Below are 16817 nucleotides of genomic sequence, written 5' to 3' on the forward strand. Positions count from 1 at the left end.
GCCGGCCCCGGCCGAGCACCACCGAGCCCTCCCGATTTTCCCGGACATGCCGGGCTTTTGGGGATTTCCCCCCGGACGGGGATTTGAGCCCCCAAAAGCCGGACATGTCCGGGAAAATCCGGACGTATGGTAACCCTAACAAAAGGTCTGAAAATTATGTCATAGGGATGGCATTATGGGATGGAGAAAGTTGCATGATGGGAACTTATCACAGAATCATAGGACTGGAAGGGACCTCGAGAGGTCATCTAGTCCAGTCCCCTGCACTCATGGCAGGATTAAGTATTATCTACACCATTCCTGACCAGTGTTTATCTAACCTGCTCTTAAAAGTCTCCAATGCTGGAGATTCCACAACCTCCCTAGGCAATTTATTCCAGTGCTTAACTACCCTAACAGTTAGGAAGTTTTTCCTAATGTCCAACCTAAACTTCCCTTGAAGCAATGAACTTAAATTGCAGCTTGTCCTATCCTCAGAGGTTAAGAACAACAATTCCTCTCTCTCCTTTGTAACAACCTTCTATGTACTTGAAAACTCTTATGTCCCCTCTCAGTCTTCTTTTTTCCTGACTAAACAAACCCTTTTTTTTTTCTTTTTTTTTTTTTTTTTCCTTCTTCCCTCACAGGTCATGTTTTCTAGACCTTTAATCATTTTTGTTGCTCTTCTCTGGACTTTCTCCAATTTGTCCACATCTTTTCTGAAATGTGGCACCCAGAACTAGACACAATACTCCAACTGAGGCCTAATCAGCACGGAGTAAAAGCAGAAGAATTACTTCTCATGACTTGCTTACAACACTCCTGCTAATACATCCTAGAATTATGTTAACTTTTTTGCTACAGCATTATACTGTTGACTCATATTTAGCTTGTGGTCCACTATGACCCCCCTTTCCGCAGTACTCCTTCTTAGGCCGTCATTTCCCATTTTGTGTGTGTGCAACTGATTGTTCCTTCGTAAATGGAGTACTTGGCATTTGTCCTCATTGAATTTCATCCTATTTACTTCAGACCATTTCTCCAGTTTGTCCAGATAATTTTGAATTATAATCCTATCCTTCAAAGCACTTGCAACCCCCCACCCCCAAGCTTGGTATCATCCACCAATTAATCCTTATCTCCCAAAGTTCCGTGTGCAACTCATTTCTACACTAATAAAAATCTCACATCCAAAACCTTCCTATCTAAAAGTAGGAAACATAATGAGCCTCAGTTACACTCATATCCAAAACCCCATTTAGCCAAATAAATTCCACATCTCCTATTCCATTTCGATAAACTGAGTGTGTGAAGGAAAAGGAATCTACAGCATATCTGCCTGACTTTTCACTATTTATTCAGTTTACCTTTTGTATTTTATCTAGTTTGGACAATGAAAATAAACTAACCAGTTTCACTTGCAAGTTCTTATGCTGCAATGTCTGAGTAACAAACACCACAGGGAAAATATTTAAATCTCAGGAAATAAAATTGTTTTCATTGGTATTACAGTATAAATACATGAAAAATATACGTTTTTCAAAAATTATTTTAAAAAACCGAATTTGGCACCTACGTTTACCTGATAGTGATTCTTTAAGGATTATAAATAACAAACCCAGAAAACTTGCAAAGTTATAATGACACATGGTTCTTTGAGCTGTTGATGATTGTTACTTCTATGATTCTAAGCCCCGGTGCGGCAATCACTTAAGCACAAACTTAATTTTACTCACATGTTTAAGGTTAGGTAGATGCATAAATGTTGAAGAGTTGGGGCTATTATTTACAGGTGTGTTTGTTTGTGCCCTCAGATGGCTAACAAAGCTGTGATCTGAGCAGATCCAGATTCACTCTTAGCAGTCCAAGAAGGATTTTCTGTGAGATGTGTGTGGTCATGCTGGTGTTTTTCACCTCTCTGGCATGCAGAATGAAGTTTTGCTTTGAAGAACAAATTTTATACAGCATTGCTCATACTAAGTGGATCTCAAAATTCTCACTGAATAACATGGTTAAGTTACAGAGCTAACAAATAATAGCAGAGACAGAGAAAAACGGCATATGCAAAGGAGAAAAAGTATGTTTTTGGGTAAGATATGAGAAGAGACTGTCTTCATAACACACAAAATAAGGATGTGAAAAATTTTAACACTGGTATGTGTTATGGCCACTTTTTCTAACAAACTATAACAATGTTCATCACAATATTAGAACTCTTTTCCCTCTACAAACTTTTCAATGCCCAATATAAGTAAATTAAATGTAAGGAACAGACTGTAGAAACTCACAACCTCCTTTTTGGCTAGGAAGTCAATCTCATTCTTTACTAAAATAACAAGGCTTCTTTGTAACTGTGTTTTTATTGGTTTCATATTAGTTGTACATGTGCATAAAAAAACACAACAAGAGCATAAATGTTTGATGAAACAACACAAAATAGACAATGCTCCTCCCCCCCACAAAAACATACATTAGATTATGCATTAATTCATTAACCTAGTCTCAAAAAGAGCAGTTACCTTCACATAATTTTTAAATAAAGGTTTCTCTACTACTGCTCCACCCTACTACTTCCCATCCTAATCCACAAAGTATCATACTTATCAGGCCTGCTTTGCATTTGATCGACTGAACACCTTTCTTCCACAGACAGTCAACATTTTTGCAGAATTATATATTGCAATTAAACCTGGTTGATAGCCAGTGCATTATGTTTTTCTAGCATATAGCTTGTCCAATTTCCTTGAGACAGAGACAGTGTCATCTAAGTTTTTCAGAGTAGCAAGCCCAAAGATAGTGTTTGAAAAGTAAAGAATCATAGTGCTTAAATAAATAATGATACACCTAGATACATGGGGGATACAAAGAGATTAGTATTTCCTTGTGTTTAATTTGACAACACCTCATACTGCAGACATAAACAGTGCTCCATCGTGAAAGATAATGAGGAGTCCAGCGGCACCTTAAAGACTAACAGATTTATTTGGGCATAAGCTTTCATGGGTAAAAAACCCACTTCTTCAGATGCATGGAGTGAAAATTACAAATACAGGCATAAATATATCTTGAAAGATGTGGTAAGATACCTTGTGTTGTAAGTGCTGCCTGCACCAAAAGTGCCCAACTGCATATCAATGTACCCTAGGAATGTACCCGATGTACCCTAGGAATCATTGCTTCTTTTTTTGCCAGGTGCACCCCAGCAAGTGCTAGCATCACTCTTCATGGTTCTGAACCCATCCACCCCATAGCTCTCAACTGCTTGCTAGGAATGGTCATGACACTTTCCCCCACCCTCAGGGTACCCCATTGTATGCTGGGAATGGTTTATACACCTCTTCTGAGCACCCTACTACATGTTGGGAACAGTCATTACACTCCATGCCCTCAAATATACTGTGGCATGTTGGTACTCAGGAACAGTCTGCACTGGGTAACCCCAGGCCTGGAGCAGGGTTACCCAGTGTGTGCTAGGAATCATCAATATGTCCAAATATACCAGCGTATGGTGGGAGCAACTGTTAAACCCACACACATGGGGCAGGGCCCACCATATGCTGGGTGCGTGCAGTCCAACCAATGCTGGGAATTGTAAGTACCACCCCACCCCACATGCGCTTGGGCACCCCAATGCCTGCTGGGGGCAGTCCTCTTACAGCCCCCCCCCCCCTCCAACCAATGCTGGTGCATGCTGGGAACTATAGTTGTTACCACCCCCCGCCCCTTCACTTCTGGCTTGGGGGGAGCACTGTTATTCCCTCAGTATCACCAGCGGGCGAAGGGACTTGCGGCCTCCCCGCCCCGCCCCGCCCCTCACCTGCAGGAGCTGGAAGAGCTCGTGCTTTTCCGCATAAATGCCCATCTCCGGGGGCACACGGAGCGGCCGGGAGGTAGCGTCCATCGCACCCTTAGCAACCGCTCGTCGCTAAGGCGCTTACGTTATCACCACGCGACGCAGGAGGCCCCGCCCGCCCCTGAATCAGTATCTCAGGGACCCGCCCTTCCCGGGGCGCGGAATGGGGCGTGTGACCTCATCAAACAGCGACAGACTCCTTTAAAGGGGCAATAACTGCGCCCGGCTTGTCCGTGCCCCGGCGAGTCAATGACACTCCCCCTTTCTGCCTCTCACCCAAGGGCGTGGGCACGAGTCCTTCGCGTTACAGCCCCGGCTGTCTGGACGTGGGGGGAGCGGCAAGTGTCCTGGCGGGGGAGAAAAAAGCTGAATCAGATCTTCGCGCCTTCCAATTCCCCACCCCAGGACCCGTCCCAACAGCCCCCATCTGTGCCCTGCCTCTCCCCTACAGGGCCCCTGCCCGCTCACATACAGCCTCCTGCCAGTATCCCCTGGTCCTCTCCCACACATCCCCCTGCCCCTCCCCTACAGGGCCCCTGCCCCCTCACATACAGCCTCCTGCCAGTATCCCCTGGTCCTCTCCCGCACATCCCCTGCCCCCTCCCACACAGCCTCCTGCCTCTCCCCTACAGGGCCTCTGCCCCCTCACATACAGCCTCATGCCAGTGCCCCCTGCCCCCTCCCACACTGCCCCCGCCAGTGCTCCCCACCAACAATGCCCCCGCCAATGCTGCCCAGCTCAGGGTCTACTCCTCCTACTCGACCCAAACTGACTCCCCCCCGCCCGCTGGTCTCTGTGGCCCTATGGCAGGGGGAGGCGTGGATACCCTACGTCACCGTTACCTAGGGAGACGGTTGTAACAATTGCCCTGCGGGGAGCTCGCAGCTGGGGCTGGCGGCCGCAGGGCTGCGGGGAGCAGGGGGTGTCGGGGGCAGGAGGTCCGGGACATGCAGGAGTGGGACAGGAGACACAGGTGAGTGGAGCTCCGAGTCCAGACTGACCACAGGGACTCACCAGTCTGCGGGCTGTGTAAGGCCTTTCTGCTAAAGACTTAAAAGCACTTTACACAGCAGCAGGGAGTGTTCAGAAAAGCCTAATTGAATTTAACTGTGAGGTCACCTCATTCCTAGGAAAATCCCATCCACCCTCCTGTCTCTGTTTACTACTGGATGAATATGGGATTGAGAGTTTTAATGTCTGTTCTTAGTTTAGTCTCACTTTTGTGACAGTCAAACTGTTTTGATGTCACCGAGAAGCAGGACTTTAGAGATGACGAATAAGCAACAGGAACAAGTGATTGCCACATGACTGATTCTGGGAAGTGCTGGCTGCCCTATATGCCCCATTGAAACCTTAAAGGCAATTTGAAGGCCTATTGTATCTTCCAAGCTGCTAGAGTTTCCACTTTAATGAAAACTTGCTCATAAAAATCAATCATAATAGGAGAGTTACAGAGGGTGGTTTTAAAGGCAAGGTATCTCAAAAGTTTTTCAAACTTTCCCATGAAGTGCAAGACTTTATGGCTCAGTCCAATTCACATGGTAAGGAATGGGAGCTACTTTAGATAAGAATATACATTTCGATTAAACCTATTTACTATCTTATAAAAACATCCATTAATAGATCTTGTAATTAATTATTTTGCTTGTAAGTACAAGCTATCTTTTTAAAAAGTCAATAGCCAGACCTGTTACTTGCTCTGTTTCTGAAATCCATGGCAGACCTATACTTTTTTTGTACACTTTAGACATTTTTTTCCCTAATAAAGTTGCAGCCTATTTATGACACCTGCAAATAAATTAATTTGACAGAATACCTGTGCTTTGATTTTTAGAGGAGCTATGCAATCCAACTCCCACTGAATTCAAATGGGAGCTGCTGGTGCTCAATATCTTTGGGAAGAATCAAGACATTATATTACCCATTTATTATGGAAAGTCACATGCATTTTGTATTTCATTTAGATTTGTTATATTTCTGATCTAATCTCTAATTGTAAACATTTTTTATTGCAGAAATGTAAATGTTTGCTGTGTCAAACTATTAGGATTGGGGTAAAAAAAATACATTTTCTCCATTGGAGACTTTTACATTGTGGCTTTCAATGCCAAATTGCTACTTAGTTATTAAACATGCAGAAAGTGTAACTAGCTTCTTTGTGATCAATTTTGATCTTGGTAGAGGAACAAACCTAAGCCCACCCAAGTGAGTTTCCCATCCTCACCCATCCCAGAGTATGTGCCAACGTAGATTTCACTTCCCTCCAACGTGAGGGCTTCTGAGGGCCAGCTATAGTTTTTATGTGGGGATGCATGGGGCCTCAGGCATACATCCATAAACTCCACCGCATATTTGGGAGTGGGAGGGTTTAGCAGCTGGGTAGGACAGATCGGTATGGGGATATAGGAAGATTTCAAACTAGTATTGGGGGAAGATAGGGACATCAGGATGCTTGTTACTATGGGGCATCATCAGAAGTGTAGAGATGGGGGATTTTAGCAACTACGAGGTGGCCTATGCTCTGTCTGTAAGAGGGGAAAGCCTCACAATCTGTTGATGGAGAAGGCACCCAAAAGTAACTATACACTTGACAAATCCAGCCATGGAATTTGGAACCATGGACTGTTTTCCTTTTCATTCTGGGTCACCTTCTGGCTCTGCACTGTCTACTCAGAGCATTAATACCATTCCCAGCTGAGTGGTGTGTGCACTTATGGGCACTATAACAATCCTTCTCCTGACCCCAGAACTTGAGAGCCAGATTTAACCAAGGACATGCAAAGGGTGGTGGTGCCCACAGTGCCCCTTTAGCATCTAGATTGCTGGGGCTAGGCGCAATAGTAATGATTTTTTTTTTTTTTAAACTGGAGGATCAAAAGGACAAGAATAGTCAGAGCTTCTCTGGGGTAGGCGCAAGGCAAGTTAAGGTGAAACTAGGGAGGTGGGGGAGTATAGAAACTGGTAGCCCTAGGCAGTGCTCACACTGCCTCTAAATTCAGACAAGACCAGCACTGGAAATCAGCACCCCTTGCCAGGCCCTCATCTCGCTGTGAAAGAGCCAGAGGTTAACCTCAAGTCCAGGTCTCCCTTGTTCCATCGCACTTTACTGCACACTGCCTCTCAAGCTGGCCTTCATTTAATGTTAGAAGACAGTTTTCAGCCGCTTGGGCAATAGCTTTACACTGGATAAGAGAAGATATTTCTCCCTTTGGTCCTCTCACAGCATTGTGTTTGATGCATTGCTACATTATGTTTACAATAGATCCACTAGGGTTTATGGCATCTGATTGTCAGTGGTCCCCTCTGGGTTCTCTACCTCTGTTTGCAGCATCATTACTACCTCATTGACTTACTGTTTGGGGCTGTGGGACTGCAGAGCCTTAACACAATATATTTCCCCAGCTTCTTGATTTTTTTTCATTTTTGGGGGGGGCAATTCAACCCATCTGGTTACAGCTGTAGATGAAAATAAAGTTGCACATGTAAAATTGTATCACTTTAAAAAATTAACTTCCTCCCTCTCCTTTTTCAAAATCCAGGAGGGGGGGAAAATGAACGAGGTAAAAGAATGTCTGAGAAACATAGAACAGACTTACAAGATCTTCCAGCAACAGCAGTTTACATTTATTGCAGCACTGGAACGCACCCGAGAGGATGCACATGACAAGATCAGGCCTATAGCAAGTATTGGACAGGTAACAAAGAAATCAGCACAAAGATCTCTGCCAGCAGTGATGGGGACAGCATAATGCTGTCATGCACTTGTGTATATTTCAGTGGCGAATAACTGTACTAGGGGAAGCTATATACAAACCCCTCTAGTAAGATCTGTTTATTAACTCAAGATTATATGCTACAATGGATTATCAAATAGATACGGAAGTATCTACATTATGATTTACCCATTTATACAAACGCTATACTGCTTAGTACCACTTTAGACAACTTAGCCTAACAATCCCATTTCCCCACCACACTCCTAACCACAAATATACAGTACAAGACAAACATACCCACCTTCCCCCCTCACACATGGAATCTGTAAACCTTAACTTGTTGTAGTAAGCAGCTTACTTGCCACTCCCCCCCGGTATTGGAGCTACTGTATTTTTCTGTAGTGTTTATTAAAAATAATGGCTGTTACAAAGGTGGGATGAGGGCGGAATGTCCCTATAGAGTAGGGGGTTCTGAGTTGGTATGTGAATTGTCTTGGAACAAAAATATTGAATATTTTAAATAATGTGAAGAACTCAGAGCTGGAAGAGACACTGGGAAAAAAAAATCTAAATAAAATGACAATTATGGATGTGCTGAGAGCAATCCCTTTACATATGGAGACAGCATGTGTCATTAAAATCAGGGTTCATTAGGATTTAATTTTTCTACTTTAATAATGCAAGGGCTTTGTTCGCTATTCGGAAGAGTATCTGGATAGATTGTGTTATGAATTAATGTCAGTTTCTACCAGGAATTAGCATTGAGATTTAGTCTTAATTTTATTAAATAATAAACTGAGCAATACAGATGCTTTGTAAGTGGTAATTATTATAATGTCAATGACCAAGGTTCAAACTAATCCCCCGCCTGCCACTTGGCAGGAAGACCCTATACCTAGCCATTTTATCTGTCTAATTTTGATCCACCACTCACTAGTATAAAAAAAGGGTGACAGGAAGCACCCTCTTCTGCACCCTCAGATCACAGTAATGGAGCCACACTGGCCCCGTGGCTGAAGTAGCTCAGTCAGCACTCCTGTTCCAGCAGGGGAGGGGGAAGAACGGCCGTGGATTTGCAAATATCAGTGGATACCACCAACCACACCACTCCAAATCCTATTGCATGGGAAAGGAGGAAGCTTTTTACCCAGGCAGGCTCCAGAAATCCTATTGCATATAGGTTCCCCTGCACATTGCTTCCTTCAGAGCCATGGCTGAGAGGGCAGTTTCTCTGCAGTGTAACACAAACTGCATCGAAACGGCCCTTTGTACGTAAAGCAATAAAAACTGCACCAGCTTGTTTGAACTAGTTTCACTGCAGTTTAAATATTGCCCTTCCTTGCACATGTTGCACTACATAGGTGCAGGCATACATGGATCATCACTGTAACAACACTACCGACAGACGCATCCTCCTCATGTTCTTGAGCATCTGTAGTGAACTGAACAAACTCTGCCAAAAGCTAGAAGCCCTGCATCCTGGTACCAGTGTAACGAACAATATTTTGGAGAAATGCAAGCTGCTCGTTAGCCCCAGCAACGACCTGAGCACCATCCGAGCCAAGTACGTCTATCATCAGCTCACTTTTATACATTTCTCATTGTAAAAAAAGCAAACATCACTTAAGCAATTTATAAAGCTGGGAAAGAGAGAGGCATGGTCCTCTGCTGATGTAAGCGAAATTTGTACTCCAGACCACCACACAGATCTATTAGAGCCATGTGACTGTCTTCTAATTCCAATGAAAGAACAAGGGTGCCCCAGTAATCCCATTGGTCTTTTGAGAATTTCCCCCAATACTATTCACTCCCCACTCACAAATGGTTAGATTTTTTTTTTTAAGTTTGTGAATTTCAGTGCTAGTGAAATGTAACACATGGGCAGCCTAGTACACTGAAGTCACATGCAATGGCAGTACAGGTTTTCCCCACCCCATACTGTCAATGGTTTATTTCAACTGGGCAGAGGAGAGACATGTATTTTTTACATGCTGTTGAAATTCAATCTGGGGGCAACCAGATTTGGGCCCAGTGGAGAGGAATGTTATTGGGCAGGAACGATTTCAGCCACACAGTCTAGTTCTGACCATCACTGATCCTTTGTCTTGAGAAAGTAATTGAAAGTGCCTATGTACTTGTAGCAGCGACTCTAAAAGTGGCATTTTGGGGTTCCATGTGTTTATTGATTTACTATCTGGTAAATAACTGCTTCCCCCCGACCCCAACACAGGTACCCTCATGATGTGGTAAATCACCTGAGTTGCGATGAAGCAAAGAACCACTATGGAGGTGTGGTGAGCCTCATACCCATAGTGCTGGACTGCATGAAAGCATGGGTGGCCCACAGTGAGAAGCTGCCTCGGAACTTCCTGCATAACGTGAGTGATGGAAGTGCTGACTCTCAGAAGAGAACACAGCAGGATGTGTCAGCAAAGGCATCTGCTCCCCTAGGCCCACGTCCTGCTATCCTCACTACTGCTACTCAGACCTTGGTTAGTTACAAAGACTATTCAGGAGAGCAGAACCGTAAGCATGGTAAAAAAGAGCACCTGAATGGCACAGGGAGAAACACTTGGAAATATCTCAATGGTCCCTGGAAACCACCTGGGAAACACTCCTTTTAGAAGGACCAAAGCTCATACATCTTTTGCATAGATGTGACTGGTTATTAAATATGGTCTCTAGCATTCACTGAAGTTGTTCCCTCCCGTCTTCACCCAAGTTCTGAATATATGCAGTCTTGTAAGTCTCCAAGAGCAGATAAACCTAGATCTTATCAGACACCTTTCTACTGAGATCCAGAAAAAGAGTGGGAACAGGGGTAGTGTATGTCACATGTATTCCTCCTTGACAGATCTAGTGGTGAGGGCAGCAGATGGAGTTAGGACCAATTAGATTCTGGTCTCTCGCCAATGCTGTGTCTTGGGCAAGTCACTTGAAGTCCAATTCTATGACTTCCTCTCTGATTTTTTCAGGTTACAGGTTGCTCAAATTTACTGCTGTAAATAGCCTATCATCTGAAATCTAAGATGGGTGCTCTGCATCCCACACCAATACCAGTAATAAAGACTGAGCCACAATCTGTCTTCATTTATAGCTGTTCAACCCCTTCACTTCCCATGGGATTGCACAGGTGTAAGTGAGGACAGAATTTGGGGTCCTGTAGTTGAAATTTAATTGACAGTGTGTGTGACCCATAAAATAATCCAGCTCACTCTCCCAGAGCTGTTTTGGCTCTGCAGGGCTAACAAAAGGAAAAAGTTATTTCTGACCACTATTAGGGTGCAAGACTCCAATCCAGGGAGCAGATCTACTGAGGAAGAGGTGACCATTTTCAGACACAGCCTCTTTTCAAAGTAGAATTGCACTTTAAGGTCTCTATGCCTCTGCTTTCCCTTGGGTACATCTTACCTACCTCACAGAAGTGTTTGATGCTTAGGTCTTTAACAGTTGTAAGGCATTTGAGATCAGTTGATGGAGCATGCATAGAAAAGTGCAAAGTATTTTTAAATCATTGCCTTCCTATAGAGTCTCTGAAGCCAGCTAGCTAGCTTTCCAGGACTGGGTTATGAAAGCCAGTCCACCTGTAGGCTCTCTTCCCATATTTATCACTTAGAACTGATTTGTATAATTTACGGATGCTTTATGGAAGCTCTTAACAAGATCTTGATAGTCTGATGTATTTCCCTGTATCTGATTGCTCTTTTCCCCTCCCACAGGCAAGTTAGCTCCTGTTCTTTTGCCTCCTGCCTGAAGACACTCCTGAATAAACGTTTCCCGTGCATGCATGGCTGTGTTTGCTAAAATTATGGGGGTGCTATTACCTTAAGGTGACCAGGTTTTTGAAACAAGTATCAACTAAGATGGGAGAGTTGGGCAAACAAGGAAGTGCAGAAGGGAATGGCAGTTCAGAAGGATAGGAAGTATTTACAGGTGAACTTTCACCCCTTCTTTTACCTCCCCCTCTATGTATTTGTTCCTATTCTCTTCCCACACCGCTCATACATGTCTCCATAGGATGTATAGGAATCATTGCACTAACCCTCAGCTCTGGGATAGACATGATTTCTTCAGTAAACTTCATAATTATTTTTAAGTGATCCTATTCAATTGAAACTACTGGGGAATTCAAACAGATTTAAGATTGTTGGGCTATTTAACAGACATAGTTGCTAGCAGGATTTTGGGTAGCAGAAAAGCCACCCTTCCTGTGGAAGGCTTTATTTAATAGCTGTATCATGGAGGTGGCTTTACAGAGAAAAATTAAAGTCACTAATAGCATCTAAATACTTCAAGTTTCAGGCCTGATTGTGCTAGGCACCATACAGACAAATAACAGATAAAATGCTCTCTGGGACAGGAACTGTTAAGCAGGAAATGAGGGCTATTGGTTAGACCATGGGCCTGAAGGTTACAACTTCCAGGTCCTATTTCCAGCTCTGCTACTGACTTATTGAATAACCTTAGATAAAAGGTCATCTAAAATGGGGAGGATACCTACTGCATAGCAGAGAGGCTGGGAAGCTTATTGTCTGTAAAAGCACCTTTTAAAATCCTTAGATGAAAGGGGCTATAACAAGGGTAATTTTTACCCACTAAAAATCAGTTTCTCTAAGCCCCTTGCTATGTCAGCCCAGAGAGTGGGTGTAAGTCCTACCAGCAGCAAAGGAAAACCCCCAGAGGGATATCACCTCCCCCTGTGGAGACGGCTGGTTGAGCATGCCCAATTTGAGACTTGCAGAGCTCAAAAAGTAAATCTGCAACAAATATCCTGAGTGTCTCCAGATCCACATACACAACAAACATTGGGGGATGTCTGAGTTGGCATTTTAAGGGAGTTTGCAAAACTAGGGACCCCATCCTTCTGCCATTTAAGTCAAAGGGAACATTGACATTGATTTCAGTGAGAGAAGAATCAGGACCTGTGTTAGCGAGTTCGAAACAACCCTTCTTCAGTATCAGTGTGTCAGCCAGTCTGAACTTCCACAGCTGCACCTAACGCAGGACTTCCCTGAATAAATTCCTGCTTCAAGTCCAATAACTGTGGTTGAACTAGAACAGATCTTCTAGAAAAACATCCAATCTTGATTTTAAACAGTTCCAGTGGTGGAGAATCCACCACAACCCTTGTTAAGTTGTTCCAATGGTTAATAACTCTCATTGTAACAGGGTTCCATTATTTTGCCTATGATTATGCTACACAGCAGAATTGATGGGGGGCAAGGGGGAAAAGCTAGCAAGAGTATTTCCCATTCATTAAAATCACCAACTCTTTTTACTGCAATACAAGTTGATCAGAAATCACCATCTAAATTTAGTTTTAAAAGGCCCATAAGTGTGACTAAAATGGCAATTAAAAAATTCAATTGTCAAAACAGATATTCAGTTATAATCTCTTTAAATACTTCTATTTTAAATGTCAAAGGCAAGCAGTTACTTATCACTTATCTGTTCTTGTTACATAAAATGAGTGCAGTTTAGGATTTCTGAGAATAGTGGTTACATGACCATATGTTCTGATCTATATTTAAATAAAAAATAGCATGAAAATAAGGAATTTGCACTTACTGTAAATGTCTGCTAGTCCAATCAAAAGTTATGCTATATGGAAGATAAATGTCCTAGCATTTGTTTGTGCATTTTCATATGTTGATCAATACGTTGTTCCAGTGGCTATATAAGTCTGAAAAAAGAATCTCTGCTATGCTAGGTGAGCTAAGTGACTCCTGAAGAGGAAAAGCACAAAGAATCTCCCAAAAACAAAACAAAAATTGCAGGGTGGGCAGAAAGGCATGTGTCATCTATCAAGCATTTTACAAACATTAAGTCATTCACAACTTTGTGAGATGGGAAAATAGTCTCCCATTTTACAGATGGGAAAACTGAGGCACAGTGAGGGGTCAAGTGACTTGCCCAAGGCCAAAGTCCAAGTGGTGGGAACTCCTGATTTCTAATCCCAACTTTGACTCCCAGTCCTGTACACAGACCAGGTCTTATTGCACTAGTATAGATCTGAAAATCCAGTTTTAACATCATTTTTATATAGTGTAAGCTGGAATACTTGGATTCTGATCAGATCAAACTACTGTATTAACTTTGAGATTAACGTAGTATCAGTTCACTTTCAGTTTTGTGTATTAAATATCACAATCCTGCCACCCAACAAGCTAACAACTAAAAGAACATGAGTACTTGTGGCACCTTAGAGACTAACAAATTTATTAGAGCATAACTTTCGTGGACTACAGCCCACTTCTTCGGACGCATATAGAGTGGAATAAATATTGAGGAGATATATATACACACATACAGAGAGCATAAACAGGTGGGAGTTGTCTTACCAACTCTGAGAGGCCAATTAATAAGAGAAAAAAAACTTTTGAAGTGATAATCAGGATAGCCCAGTACAGACAGTTTGATAAGAAGTGTGAGAATACTTACAAGGGGAGATAGATTCAATGTTTGTAATGGCTCAGCCATTCCCAGTCCTTATTCAATCCTGAGTTGATTGTGTCTAGTTTGCATATCAATTCCAGCTCAGCAGTCTCTCAAAAAAGTACTCCTGTTCTTTTTGCGGATACAGACTAACACGGCTGCTACTCTGAAACCTGTCATTAAGCTAACAGCTGTTGCTCATGTCTTACCCAAGAGTTCCTAAACTGTAGCAAACTACTGAATAATTCCAAAAGTAACTGCCCCAGTCCTCTCACCCAGTCCTGCTCACTAAAATTTCCTCAAGGATTCTTGAATGGAAAAATTGGAAGTTTCTTGGGAAACTATAGTTTTGCAATTACGTGACAATGGTCTTTTGGAAGATTTTTTCAAATATAAAGTTGCAAAAACAGTTTGTCCAAATTACTTTAGTTTCTATACAAGTTTTCCTCTACACAGTGGATGACCACCACTTCAGATAGAGCAAAGTTTGAGAGAAATTTAGAAGGTTGGTAGGGTAGGAAGAGACAAGTATCAGCTTTCCAACAGCAACCTAGTGGCAATGTTGGAAAGAGTACCATCTTGCCATAAATCCAGTTGACACTGAGTAGAAATTGAGGTAGTTGGAATGTAATTATCCAAACATAGCTCTGTAATAAAACTTTGCTTTAACTTTGTTTTCCAAGTTCACACACACACACAAACACAAGAAACCTGGGAAGCAGCCAAACTAGCTTACTTTGTGTTCCTCAAGTCTCCTTGATCACCCACTTTTTCTTCTGAAGACAAATACAGATACAAGCAGAGTATACAGGATCCCAACAAAATCCAGCTGTCTGTATGCTACATACTACTTCTGTAGTTCTGGTCCAATTTAGACAGGGGACGGCATCAGTCAAAAACCTGTATCAAATCCAAAATATCCTTAGGTTAAAGATTTTTTTTTTTTTTTTTTAAGTTTAAGTCTGGAGACACCGTAGCCAACAGGATACTGCTTATAGGCCATTCAGAAGAGAGCTGGGATCAAGTCAGCAATTAGAAAGTCAGGGATTCGGCTATACCTGAAAAGTCTTGCAGGGAACCACAACAGGGAGCATGGTGGAAGTTCAGCAGCTCAAAAGATTAGTTCTGAGTGAGCTGGCAGAGTCATGGAGGCCTCTAGTGGTCAGGTCTAGGAAGCAGTACTAAAGAACGCAACAAGGTCAAAAGGAGAGTTGGCTTTTCAGTCTTATGTGGCAGTAGAACTGGGAGGAAAGCCATGGCTGCTGGAAGGATGATTCTTATTTATGGTTGTGTTTATGAGCATTAGAAAATAAAGCAGATTCTTTATTTCTCTACTTTTGTGAAAATATATATTGAATTATTTGTATGCTGGTAAGAGCAGTTTTTGAATGTTAAACTTGTATTGAGATATGTAACAATAAAAGAGAGTCAAGATTCTGTTTCTGCTGTTTTTCTGCAATTTACATCCTATAGGAAAAATTCACCCAAGTCAGAGGGTCCAAACAAGACTTCCCACATCACCTGACCCTCACAGTAAGGGATTAAAGTGTGCATAAATCCTCCGTTATGGGGATGAAGTCCCCATACAAGTAGTTGATCTGTGCAAAAATATGATCTCTCTGACAGCATCAAACAGTCCAAGTTGGTTCATGCATTTAAAAGTGTTAATTTTTATGCTCAAAGTACTTTAACTGCACCATTGATATTCATGCTTGATGAGCAACTTTAAAAAGAGTTGCATTTGTGCTCTTTCAGATTTTCATTCTGATTCCAATTGTTGTAAGAGCACAGGTCAGCTTCTGAAACATCTTTTTGCTAATTTGTAATTAAGAATGGCTGTCCCATTGCATTTGAGAAGTCGTTCTATGGGTCGATCGGTCCTTCAGTGCATACAATTCCCTAGGCTGTGCATACATTCCTATGTAAAAAGTCCCAAAGTGGAATTAGTTATGCAGACACAACCTTAATCACAGTAAAACTAGCTGGCAAGATTCTAATACAAATCAGACCTTTAAGATGATTCTAACTGGGCCATCTGCAGTAGATGTAAATGTGTTCCAAGAACTAGACACTTTTCTGCTGTCTTTGGGGGACTTCAAAACACACAACTTCTCTTTGGGAACTTCAGGTATGGTATCTGAAGCTGACATCTGGAATAAAGTCACAACGGTAAATGCTTTCTTTTTGGAAAGGATAGCTCACTGTACCACTGTGATGTTCAGCTATCATTGGTTGCTGGTAGAAGATGAACAGCAGCATTCTGATCATAGTCCTACCGTCCAGACCAGCAAGCAATGTTATGTAGAAGACGAGTCAAATATCCAGACTACTTGCAGATATCTCTGGGTATGCAGGTATGCTTGGATACCATAAGTACACCTCTACCCTGATATAACACAAATTTGGATATAACGTGCTCCAGGGTGGGTGGGGAGATGCGCACTCCTGCGGATTAAGGCAAGTTCGATACAACATGGTTTCACCCATAACGCGGTAAGATTTTTTGGCTCCCGAGAACAGCGTTATATTGGGGTAGAGGTGTAGTAGGACTGGCACAGAATTAAACACTGAAAACTACATGTGCAGTTAAATTACTGGATTATACATACCTATGACAACATCAAAGCTATTTTGCAAAGAGGGAAAAATTGCTCATGCTATCTATAAAAATGGCAGGACATTTATCTGTTTTGTAACATACCCAATACTATTAAACACTTGGACCTCTGAAAGTGCTTTAATGCTAATCTTGTTTCTGCAAAGCTCACATTTAGTCAGTATAGGTTACCAGCACAGATCCTTCACCCTGAGGGTGCCGCCTGCAGAGAGCTCA

General features: G+C 42.4%; 2 protein-coding genes across 5 annotated transcripts in view; one reads left to right on the top strand and one right to left on the bottom strand.

Annotated features, from left to right (window-relative positions):
* AK8 (adenylate kinase 8) overlaps positions 1 to 4224 on the bottom strand; it is a 111712-nt gene extending 107488 nt beyond the window's left edge. For 2 of the 3 annotated variants that reach the window (XM_034751917.1, XM_034751915.1), the window contains exon 1: positions 3797 to 4224. In XM_034751917.1, coding sequence (XP_034607808.1) covers positions 3797 to 3880 — 84 coding nt within the window. In that variant the 5' untranslated portion in view covers positions 3881 to 4224. The remainder of the gene's footprint in view (positions 1 to 3796) is intronic. The other variant, XM_034751916.1, reaches the window with a different exon arrangement.
* Positions 4225 to 4528: 304 nt separating this feature from the next.
* On the top strand, positions 4529 to 13839 carry SPACA9 (sperm acrosome associated 9). 2 transcript variants are annotated; one of them, XM_034752002.1, is made up of 5 exons: positions 4529 to 4806; positions 7373 to 7528; positions 8911 to 9113; positions 9780 to 9927; positions 11269 to 13839. In XM_034752002.1, exons 2-5 carry the CDS (start codon positions 7385 to 7387, stop codon positions 11275 to 11277), a joined length of 504 nt encoding a protein of 167 aa, XP_034607893.1. In that variant the 5' UTR covers positions 4529 to 4806; positions 7373 to 7384; the 3' UTR covers positions 11278 to 13839. The 2 variants fall into 2 exon arrangements, with proteins under 2 accessions (XP_034607893.1, XP_034607892.1); XM_034752001.1 differs by having other exon boundaries at positions 9780 to 13839.
* The last annotated feature ends 2978 nt before the right edge of the window (positions 13840 to 16817 follow it).

This window comes from Trachemys scripta, chromosome 17 (genome assembly GCF_013100865.1).
Source record: "Trachemys scripta elegans isolate TJP31775 chromosome 17, CAS_Tse_1.0, whole genome shotgun sequence".
NCBI lineage: Eukaryota > Metazoa > Chordata > Testudines > Emydidae > Trachemys > Trachemys scripta.

Excerpts from the sequence above, each read along its gene's own strand:
- SPACA9 (XM_034752001.1), top strand. The coding sequence starts at position 7,385 with ATGAACGAGGTAAAAGAATGTCTGAGAAACATAGAACAGACTTACAAG. Across the intron at positions 7,529-8,910 it reads CTATAGCAAGTATTGGACAG|GTGCAGGCATACATGGATCA; the intron begins GTAACAAAGAAA and ends TGCACTACATAG. Across the intron at positions 9,114-9,779 it reads CTGAGCACCATCCGAGCCAA|GTACCCTCATGATGTGGTAA; the intron begins GTACGTCTATCA and ends ACCCCAACACAG.